The 12832-nt window shown below is 36.5% G+C and overlaps 1 protein-coding gene across 3 annotated transcripts in view; it reads right to left on the reverse strand.

Annotated features, from left to right (window-relative positions):
• LOC149568200 (Pseudouridine synthase family protein) overlaps positions 1-12832 on the reverse strand; it is a 286392-nt gene that overhangs the window by 153512 nt on the left and 120048 nt on the right. Inside the window, exon 1 of one of the 3 annotated variants that reach the window (XM_089821205.1) lies at positions 5957-6721. The exons of the other annotated variants lie outside the window; for them this stretch is intronic. Within the exon in view, the coding sequence (XP_089677331.1) occupies positions 5957-6222 (266 nt within the window). The 5' untranslated portion in view covers positions 6223-6721. Of the gene's footprint in view, positions 1-5956; positions 6722-12832 lie in introns of those variants that run through there. 3 annotated transcript variants of the gene reach the window in all.

Below are 12832 nucleotides of genomic sequence, written 5' to 3' on the forward strand. Positions count from 1 at the left end.
GTTGGTTCAGTTTTGCTAGGAAATTTTGAAACTTTCATAAATAATGATGTCAGTATCTACTTACAAATAATAAGTATAGTATATAATTTCTTTGAAAATTGTTTTGTTTTCGCTACTCAACAATTGAATTTGCTATGCATTAGTTCATTTTTCCTAGGAGATTTTGAAACTTTTGTAAATAATGATCATAGTAGCTACTTTCACCTTTCTTTCCAATTAGTTCAACATAGAACAATTAACAATACGCTGATTTTTGTTTTGCACAAAACTCCATTAGGAAATGGATTTCCATAATAGTTATGACAAATTCACATCATCAGCATCCGACGAGCTACAAACTAGGCCAACTAGACCACTATCTGAACCATCATTTGATATCTTACAACATACACAGCTACAAACACCAACACCAACCAATCAGAATACTCAATATTCACTATGATCCTTAAAAGAAATAATCCGTAGTGGCAAAAACAAAGAAGGAACCGATGAAAACCAGAGACAAGAATTATCATCTTACATGATACAAAGTCAACCACCTACAACGCAAAATACAAAATCTATCAATTTCTCAACAATACGCATAACAACACAACAGGGTCATTTCAAAAGTAGGCATTCATTGCATTCCCTCAAAAACATAATACGAAAGAGTAGGAGCATAAGTTTTCTTCAACAAAATAGAAAGCAACAAAATCTTGGAAATGCCCGAATAAACAACAAACTTCACCACCATTTCCATCAAACTGCCAGACAGAACTCTAAACAACCCTCACCGCGTAGACAAATCTCAAAATCAATTAAAGCATACCAACGTATCATAAATGACACACCCATAAACCCATGCAGCATTTGTGAAACGTTACATTTCCAAAAAAACACGCAAATGATTGACGAAACATTTCTTGATGCTTTCAACTGCCTTCCAATAACACACGAAGAAAAGAAAATTGAAATTGGCAAATTGGTATGTACCCAATGTTTCAAAGTTGTTGTATCTGGCAACATTCCTCCTTTTGTTGCACCTTGGAGAATACAAAGAAATAGATGTATCAACGCAGTGCACACGTTAACCTCACTAGAAGAAAGACTTGTGTCATTGCGCATTGCATTTGTCCAAATAAGACAACTAGGATACAAAAGGTCACAATACGGGCTAAATGGAACAATAATCAATGTGCTTGTAGATATTGATAAAGTGCAACGAGTATTGCCTTGACAATTAGATGACAGTAGAACAATTGCAATAAGATTGAAGCGAAAACTACAATACGAAAATGCATATGCACAAGGCAATGTCAAACCCTTGTGTGTAATGAATGCACTATCAACTCTAGCAACTACACCCTTGTATATTAGAGAGAACGTTACCATAGATGAGCATTGAGACACCATTCTAAGGGAAAAAAAACAACAAACATGTCTCGACAATGCAGAAATAGAAGACTTAAATGAGAATGATGAACTAAGTAACGAACCAATCTCCGAATCACTTATCCATTGGTTCAATGACACACATTCAATCAAAGATCTTGAGACGACGCTAATTGAGATTGCGCCTTCTGAAGGAATTAAACCTCTTGGAATATTTCAAGATCAGAACTCAGAGGAAATGAACTTTCCAACTCTGTTCTATGGTTTTCCAAGACCGCAACACGTTGTGTCAAATTTCTCGCTCCAAAAAATAGTAAAATGGGAGCTCATGCATTTCGATAATGACTTTGCAACACATATTACAAACATTTTCTTCAAAGCAATAAAACTTATTATTCAACAAATCTCTTCAATTGCATGGGTTTGCATAAGAAAAGCTGAGCTCAAAGGTAAAATTTTGTTGGCAAAAGATGTCCGCACCCCTGCAAATATTGAACAAATATTAAGATTGCCAATTGGTTTTAGATCATTAAAGAGTATTCGTACATCACCTGACTACTTGGACAATACACGGAAAAACATATTTGCAATGATAAGGCAATTAGGACCGCCAACATTCTTTGCCACATTGACAAGTGCTGAACACTTGTGGCTGCCCCTAGTACAAGCTTTAGACAATATCAATCCTAGCAATAATTGTAAAGAGACTGAAACTATAGAAGATAGAAATCTAGACTTTCAAATAAGACAAAATCCAGTTCTATGCACTCGATATTTCAATCATCGGCTCAATGCATTTCGTAGAATGATGTTAACAAACACAGAATTGTTTGGCGAACTGTCAGATTACTTTTTTGTCACCGAATTCCAAAATAGAGGAAACGAACATGTGCATTTTATGATCTGGACTAAAAATGCACCCATATATGGACAATCTACAAATCAAAAAATCGAGAACTTTGTTGACAAATATATCTCTTGTAATTCTACACTATTAGATGAAAGCCTTGTCAAAATTCAAATGCACCATCACACAAGAAGCTGCAAAAAATACAAGACATCAACTTGTCGCTTCAATTTCCCTATGCCTCCAATGAGGAAAACAACTATTCTAGAGCCTTTATCAACAGCAAATACAAGAATCAAAGAAAAAGCAATAGACCTCTTCAAACAGCTCGAGCATAAAAAATACTCAAAAGATGTTACATTTGACCAATTTCTTGATGACTTTCACACAGCCTAAGACAATTACATCTTAATGCTACAGACAAGACTAAGAAGAAGAGCGTTGTTACTAAAAAGAGACCCAAGTGACACCTAGACAAATGCATTTGCAAAGCAAGTGCCATTATTATGGTATGCAAATACTGATACACAATTCATTCTAGATGCATATGCTGCTACATCTTACTGTTGCTCTTCTATGACAAAGCAAGACACAACAATGACACTAGCCTTCCAACAATTGCGCAAGCAAACAACAACTACTTATGACAATAAAATAGAATTCATACGCAAACTTGGAAATGCATTATTAAACTATCAACAAATGTCTAGCCGGCAAGCCGTCCATATTGCATTGTCATTGGCATTACGCAGAGCATCAAGGAAAACCGTATTTATCAACACTGCACCATCTGAGAGCAGAGTCGTCATGCTCAAAAGTCCTAAACTATTGGCTAAAGAACATGACAACTCTAAAAACATCATGTATGCCTCTGCAATAGAGAAATACATATCAAGGCCAATGGCATTAGACAACTTATCGCTTGCCGAGTACATTGCACTCTACTATAACAAATCAACTAGTTTCCAAAAAAGACGAAAAGCACAAATTATACGTTTTGTGAAATACAATCCACACATTGACTATCAGAATTACTGTAGAGAGATACTAATGTTGTACATACCTTTTCGAGTAAACGAGGAAACCTTGTTATCAGAACACAACACATGGGTCGATGCATTCAATGCTAAAAAGACACAAATAGCAAAGATTGAGAGAATGTTCAATGCACAAATTGATTATGCATGGGGTAACATAGACGATGCACAAAAGGAACTAGAGAATACTGAAAATGCAACAATGATATTCAATTGCCATTTACAATCTGACAATCAAGCAACAACACAAGAACACTATGACTTAGCTAATGACTTAATGCACGACAGAAAACTCAAGCGAAACCAAACTATTCAAATTGCTCATAATCCATTATTTTCAGAAATTCTACACCCGTTCTTACAAAAGACCGAAGAATACTACACAATGCGAAGAAAATTAAATAAAGAGCAACAAGCAATATTAAAAGATGCAATTATGACAAAAAGACTTTTCCCAAACAAACCACTATACTTATTCCTAACAGGAGGAGCAGGAACTGGGAAGACCTTTACAGCAAAGCTACTCTATGAGGCTTTGATCTGTCTCTATGATAAACAATTACATAGCGATCCACTAAAACCAAAAGGCATCATTGTAGCATCGACAGGAAAGGCTACATACAATATAGGAGGCGTAACCGCGCATTCGATATTCCATCTACCGTGTAGCTCATCAAACATCACACCACTAGACTCAGATACACTTGACAACTTAAGCAAGAGATTGGATCAACTTCAAGTTCTTTTAATCGATGAGACATCACTAATAGGATCAACAACTCTATACAATATAGACAAAAGACTCCGTCAAATAAAACATACACCAACTCAATCATTTGGAAACATAGACATCATATTTTGTGGTGACTTTTACCAAGCACAACCAGTATGTGATGCGTGGATTTTTGAGCAACCAAGAATTAATGGCGAGAAAATTCCATACGCATTTTGGACTGACAATATCAAATATTATAACTTGAAAACTGTCATTAGACAAAGAAATGAACAATTTGTCTCCATTTTGAACCATATGAGGACCTCTGAACAAACAAATGAAGACATTTCGTACATAAATAGAGCATGCTACAGACCTACACCTAAAGATCCAAAATTACCACATTTGTTCCAACGCAACTCTGCTGTTGATGAGCACAACAAAAATATGTTAGACCTACTACCAACAACACTTTATAAATTTGAAGCAATTGATCGAAAAGACACAATGGTAGAAAAAAACCCTTATCAGGTAGAAAGGACAAGCTTACCATCCACTATATTCATCAAACCAGGGATCCTAGTTGAGCTTATAGCAGGCAACTTTGACACACAAGATGGCTTGGTCAATGGTGCTGATGGCACATTCCAACTACATACAAACAACAATGAAGACATCCTCTAGATCAAGTTCAATGATCCTAATGTTGGAAGACTACGAAGACAACAAATGCAACACATGTATACAGATACAATACCTGCCACATGGACACCACTGACACGAGTTACAAGAAGAATGCGAACATTGACAAACATAGTCATACGATCGCAATTCCCTATACAACTTGCATCTGCAAGAACTATTCACAGAGCACAGGGCTTGACAATGGACACTATTGCTTTTGACCCCACAAAGGTCTATCAACATGGCCTTTCCTACACTACCCTATCACGTGTTAAAGAAATAGAAAAATTGTACTTGATGAACAAACTGCACCATAATAATTTCAGACTTTCTGAAAAAGTCAAAGTAGAAATGCAACGCCTAAAAACATGCTCACAATGGCCTCTACATTACTCTTTCTTCCACGTCAATGACCACCACTACAATATGTACTTTAAATACTCGTAGCTTACAACTACATGCAAAAGAAATAGACCATGACCATGATTTGCATATTGCAACTGTACTTTGCTTTCAAGAGACAAGAACCAAGCACATTGACCAACTGCCACTACTGAACAAAAAATTTGAATTCTATCCATCACATGCAATTCATGAACTACTGACATGTTGCAACAAAACTCCCAGAGTCCAAAATATCAAAACATATGCAACTAGACACCTCGAATCAATCATAATTGATCTTTTTCACATGCAAGCATGCTTGCGCATTGCAAACATATATATGACACCAACTGCAACAAAAAATGATGACCTTTCCACTTTCATGCAAACCGTCACCACCAATTTACCAAAACATTCAAGACTACTAATTGCAGGAGACTTCAACATCGACATTTTAAAGACATCAACAAAAAAATCACAACTCTTCGACATCATGCAACAACAGTCTAAAACTTGCAACAGAAAACACAACAACACAAACAGGAAGCAACCTTGACCACATCTGGATAAATAACATCGACATCAAATTAAAAAAAGCCACTGTTCTAGACACATACTGGACTAATCACTTTATAGTTGCCGTCGAATTTATGCTATACCAAATGACACCATAATCTATTTTTCAAATTAAACACAAAGAAAATATCGTAGGCTAGAGTTAATCATCTAATCTTAGATGCATCTTCATTGCAGGTCCACCTCACAGGACAATGGACATAGATCAAAATAGAAGCTCTCCAACTACTGCTGACAACAATAGACACAAGAGGCAAGTACTCTTACTGCTTTAATACTCTTTCTCTACAATTACTCAACATACAATTATCCTGGTCAATGTATTTCAAAATAACTTACTTTAACTGTAGGCAAAAGGTCGTTGCCACTTCCCCAACTACCATATTTGACATCTGCAACAGACAATCAGCAACAGTCTTTGAAGGTGACATCTTAGCTACATATGGACCAGCTTGCAAGAACCCTACACAAAATGAACAAAGATCATCAATTGCACACATAGATCTTATAGACAAAGCTGGCCTACTAACTATAACAACAAACATCACCAACACCTTGACTGATAAATACTTGCACTGGCTGACTCCTGGAACAAGCATACGCATTCACAAATTTGGAATCAAGAAAAAAAATTCACAATATGAAAGAGGAGATGCTGATTACTGTATACAGTTCAAGTCAGAAACTGAAGTTGAATAAATACCACCTGTTTGCAAACAACAGAAACTATCACCTGACACCAAAATCTCCCAACTCATCCAGTCACATAACAATTATCCAATTGGCAGTCTCGGCGTTCTTGTAACTTCATATGTACAAAACCCCATAGAATTTCAGCTACAAATCAAAGATGGACAATGGCCGTCTGACACAGCTACTGTAAGTAACAAATAACACATCAACTTCTATCAGAATACTTTTATCTAATTTGAATATTTCAATTCCTAATATCTGCTTTCCTTCTACTAGTTCATAGTCCCAAAAGCCCATAGCCACAGCTACAAAAGCCTAAAAAGTATATGCAGATCAACAACATCACCAACAACATTGTTGCTGCTACTAAAAAATGTCACCCGTACCAATCCACGAGGTTCAGCAGTTATCAGATTAGGCCTAGTGACATACATAGATCGTCTCAATGACATCTGCACTATGCACTCACTACAACTCGCAAATGCCAATTTACAGGTCAGTCAACAAATACTGCTACCTAAAATACAACATCTAACAACAAAAATAACACTGCAATCAATTACAACTAACCTTGACCATCATGCTTTCAGGTGACAGGAATATTACGAGCAAAAAATGTTCTCAGCTCACCATACCAGCCACTATGCATTGTCTGCCAACAAATAGTATCTATATCAACAACAGCTGATCCAGCAAACATCCACTACACCAAGTGCGGAACAGACACAACATTTCAGTTTCAACCCTACCTCCAATGTATCATTGAAACAGAAGACAACATCTTCAAGTGCAATCTACATGGCAAGCTTTTGCAAGACTACTTTCCAGAACTAACAAAGATTGAATTTGACAAGTACATAGAAAGCATGTCTACAGCAGTCTACATGATGCGGAACTTCGAGATTGAAGGCACTTTTACACTCGCAATGGACCACACAATCACATCAATCACACAAGAAACTCCACCTGTAAGCACTCCTAGACATTCTCTTACAACTCTCATTACACAATCAAATTTAAATTGCACAAATACAAAAAAATCTATTAACTCATACTTATTTACAAATTGCCGGCTGCATAACCAACATATGATCTATAGAATAATCTTGCAAAACTACAACAGGACACAAGAAGGTAAAATCTTTACCAGTTTATTCTCCTTTATTAATGTATTATGACACTACCACAATCACGTACATCACTGATATGCTTCATACTTTTAAAATCTTCACAATAATTCATTGCACAAATCACATTCAATTATTACACAGCTCTAACAACAATCATCTTTTGATGCAGGTACACTATATATATCAGAACAAAAGGGAGGCCAAAGTTTTGAACACCAGTTTTTGCCATTGACCATCTCCTGTACATAGCTCACCCTTCTTTATACAGCAAAACATAACGTATATGCCATATTATCATGTACGAACCTTGTAATGGTCACGCTGCAAAATTTTCCTTACATATATATACAGCAAAGCATACAATAGCATGTCTCTTCAGCACCAACATGCTTTATGTAAATTGCTATAACAAATTTTGTACTATTTGCTATTCGCTGTATTAAACAGTACATAGTTAATAATAGTTGAACATATACATTCTTATACGCAGTTTAAAACTTCCTTGCCCACAGCACAGTATACTACTGTTAAATTTTATTTCTGTTTACGCTCTGGAAAACTTTTTGCTTCATGTATACACATCAATGTGCACTATATCCTATTCTTGGTTTTACGCTCCACGTTTACAGCAACACTTACTGAAGAACCAACCCCAGCAGCCCATCGCTATCTCAATGTAAAAATATTCACAGCATATTATCATTATGACTAACATAAAGAATATTCTCGAAACTGAATTTGAAGACTACCAAAAAGGACAATGCTTCACCTTTCCTGTCCATGATTTCTTATATATTTTGTGTCTAGTGCTTCAAAAAATCTGATTGTCTTTCATCTTTTATGACTCGAAGATTCAAATACAATCAAATTTTCCGAAACAAGATAGGCCATATCATTTTTTGTGACTATATAAAATAGACTATGTATCATTTTCTCTGACTATATATTACTTTTTGTAACTATATAAGATAGACTAGGCCTATCATTAATTTCTGCATATTTCTGAGTCCAATCTGCCATTTTCCATACATCTGCTCTGCCCTCATATTCCATTACCAGAAGAGTTTCTTGTTCATGCTGATTGTCTGTAGAGGCTTATTCCTTTTGAGTCAGTAGAGCAGTAGTATTTCGTTGGGGTATCTACATCACTCTTGGCAATCTTCTCACTGCTGGGATACGCTCTTCATTAGTAGCAAACAATCCCAATTGATCACTTGGGCAGTCTTGCATACATTAGCCATAAAAAGATCTTTCAGCCTCACTGCGAGATGCAACCAGATTTCCCTTTCGGCCACATCCCTTCGCTCTATGGATGCAAATATTTTATTTTTAATTTTTAATTTTTAATAATCTAATGTTGAGTTCTAATTTTTTAATTAAGTTTTCTCTGCACACGAATCTCCCAAAAGAAAGCTCGAATCACATTAGAGTACCGACACAAATTCCCTATACTCAATTCTAAAATGGAAAAAGGAACGATTTGAGCTGTCGCATAATTCTGGAGCTTCATTGTCAAAGAGTTTGCAACGGAATAATCAGCCTGCGATTGTAAGTACCTTAAAGAGTTTGCAAGGAAAAGCCACCCTGTGCAGAAGGATTTTTGAATGCAATTTGTCAGCCCGATTTCATGGTTTTGAAAAAATTCTGTCAAAAAAAATCGAATTTCTTTAAGTTTTTGTCAAAATCATTTTGATGTTCAAAAATGAGATGCTTAACTAACTTTTTAACTAGAATCCCTGGATTCAGAACTACTCATTCTTGTCAAACTCAATGTTTTCCGCCCACCCAAAAGGCAGGGACTCCTACTTGCCGGAGCTCTTGTTTCTATATTGTTGATTAAACCTACGATGCAATTTTCAAATGTTTATTTCTTTCCAAGATCAGTTGCACACAGCTATTCGATAGCCCAATCTTTCTCATTATATCGCTCTCCAATATATCAAACTTCGTTAATATACATTATCATTGGGTAAAAATCACTGCTAGTAATACTTCCCGTGAACATTGTAATCACTCTAGCCTTATTTTTTTGGTTTATTAATAACATAGTTCGAAAACTTCATTCTATGTCGCTATTTATTCCGCAGGTAGATACTTTCAAATAATGATGGTGATTGGGTTTATTTCCACCATGATCTCCTTTATCACAAGGGATTCATTTCCTTCCACAGTTAGAATCATTCTAACCATTAACGTCAACCATGCAATGTTCGATGCTTGCGATTATTGGATCAATGCTTCTATTTCAATGACGCTGAATCAGAATCCCGATAAGAAGAATCCACAATACCATATCGTACACCATGATCTTGTTCCATAGATGTTTTTCGTTGTTTTCTCAGATTGGACACATATTGCCATCAACATCTCCGGAAAGCCTCTATTGATCTTCAGATTCTCTATGCCTGTCGTCTCCTACCTGTTTTCTGCCATTTGTTGTTTGTGATTCAAAAGGAGATTGTTAGCAGAGACTGGAAATGGCGAAAAATAGGTGTCATGCCTTTTCTAAAGTGATGTTGTGAACAGGTCTGCTAGAGACATTATTACTTCTACTTATTGTTGCATCTGCTTCAAATATCTATGTGCATTTTCTGTACATGATCATTTGGTGTATTCATCATTTTGTTTGTTATCTCTGCTATGTTAAAATCCTCTTTACTTCCTCCCGATGTCTCAATTGCATAGGAAAAGATGGTATAGTAAGATCATTCACAGAGGCATCTTCCTGATGTTTGCATGGCTCCACAGAAATGTGAGATCCCGGTGAATTGGAATGATTGTATGTGTGATGGTATTATGCCTCAAAATGCATATACTGCTGTTGTGATTTTGATATCTACCACTGTTGCAGTCCTGGTGTAGACAATCAAATGTAAATGTAGCAGTTCCTCTTATGCTACCTCTGTGTATATGAGTCACTCTCTTTTATTGCAGAGGTATGACCAGACATGCAGCTGTCTCTAGGATTACAGAAGTACAAAATATACGCCACACAGCCAACAAGAAGGCTAGTACATATGGTTATGGTCCATTTGGCAATTGTCAGGCTTGAGTACCTCATTTTCCAGATTTCAAGACCAATGGCAGTAAAACAAATAATGAAAGGCAAAGTCAAATATATTGAATCAAATTTGTGCATCTCACTGTATTTGTTAATCATCTCAAACTTGATTAAGCTTCAGTTGAGGACCTCAGTTTCACTGTTTCTATATTAAGCAAGATTTTCCTTTGCCTAAATTTTGGGGACTGAATTTTGCCAAGATTTTAGAGTTCCATCACTTACCTTAATAGCACTCCTTGGAGTAGGCCATTCGAGGATAGCCTTCACTTTCTCTAGATCCATTTCTAGACCTTCTTTTGAAACTACAAATTTTAGATACACTTAACTCCTTTAAAAGATTCACTTCTACAAATTAATCAGCAATTTCTCTTCCCTCAACTTCTCAAACACTTTATGAATATACATTATGCTCCTCCAATTTCTTATTGAAGATCAAAATATCATCTAGGTAAACAATGACAAGCTAACCCAGAGATTCTATCAGTACCTCATTCATGAGCCGCATGAAATTCTCAGTGCATTGTTGGCCCAAAAGGCATGGCTAACCACTCATAACATCTTTCTTTTGTCTTGAAGCAGTCTTCCATTCATCTCCTTCTCTGATCTTGATCTGGTGAATTGGTGATACCCACTCTTCAAATCTATCTTCGTGAAATACACTACTCCACTCAATCAATCCATAAACCATTCATCCACGTAATGGAAACCTATACTTGATTGTGATCTTGTTGACAACCCTAGAGTCTGTACACATCCTCCATTATCCATTCTCTAGTACAACACATGGACTTTGATTCTCTCGAATCAACCCCTTCTAGAATAATTCTTGTATTTAACAGTTCAACTACTCACTTTATGTTGGTGTCATTATGTGTGCTACCTTATTTGGCAAATTGGCTCCTGGAATCAAGTCCATTTGATTGAGTGATCTTCCTTACTAACGGTAATTAACCAAGCACATTATCAGATACAATATCTTGAAACTCGTTCAACATATCTACAACTTCTGTAGATACATCTACTTCATTTTTACCATCTTTTGGAATTATACCAAAATACATATGCTCATGCCTCATACCCTCCAGGAACTTTCTTCCATAAACAAAACTTATTCTGCAATTACTACATACCTTTTATTATATGTCTTTCACTTGTTTTAGCTTATGTCCCACTCCATCCTTTGTCAAAGAATAGGTATTTGCACAACCATCATGTACAACACGCCTATCAAACTGCCACAAACTTCCCAACAACATATAACATGCATCCATGGACATCATGTCACATTGTACCTCATCATGGTAGCTCCCAATCTAGAGCTTCACTGAGCACTATTCTAACCATGACCTTGTGGAAATCCTACACTAAGGCAATCCAGTATGGACGTGGGTGTTTCTGCCTCTTGAGATTTAATTTTGTGACTATCTCCTCTAACACAAAATTGTTAGTGCTCCCATCAATAATCACATCACAACACTTATCCTCACATTTGCACCTAGTATGAATCCAACTCCTCTTTTCCGGTTCATTTTCACAACTCAATAGGACACCTCTGTTAACTAGGACCTCCTATTTCAACATCTTCAGAACATGATCTTGGCATCTTCATCCACATGTGCAACTCTAGCCTAGCCTTCATTTCTCTAATTTGTCCTTCCCTGAGCTAAGGACATTCATATGCTCTATGATCTTCTCCACAATGAAAACATGTTCCATGAAAGCCTCCTCTTCTTGGTCCTTGACCTCTTCCTCTTCCTCTTTGATCTCGATTATTTTGATCGTGCTCTGGTTCTAGTTTTCTACTGGTGTCATCCTTCTTGTTTTTATCTTCATTTCGGCCTCCATAGGACCATTCATTGGATCTACCACCACAACCTCTCCCGCTTTCCATTGCTCTCAAAACTTCTTGTTCAACTTTTCCTCTACTCTTAGGGAAAACTGGTATGCCTCTTCAATATTATTCATTTGTAATAGACCCAACTCCTATTGAATGCTCATCCATAACCCATTAATGTAACTGGCAACTTTATCCTTGTTAGCTTCCATGGCTTGTTTTAATAAGGTCTCGGTAAAACCCCACTGTATACTCCTAAAGAAATCTTACTTGCTTCAACCCTTGCATTTTCTTGAGCAAATCAAGCTCATAAACGATGGGAATGAATTATCGCTTCAATTTGTCCACCATTCGATCCTGTAATGATCCAAAGTCCAATCCACCGTCACAGATTGGGTTGTCCGTATGGGAATAATGTATATACTAGGTCCCAGTAGCCGTACAGGTGGTTGGAATAGGTCATACAGTACGCACAAGAAAGGTACGAACTAGCTTAG

The sequence above is a fragment of the Cupressus sempervirens genome, chromosome 3 (genome assembly GCF_028749045.1).
Source record: "Cupressus sempervirens isolate cs-2001-9-10 chromosome 3, ASM2874904v1, whole genome shotgun sequence".
NCBI lineage: Eukaryota > Viridiplantae > Streptophyta > Pinopsida > Cupressales > Cupressaceae > Cupressus > Cupressus sempervirens.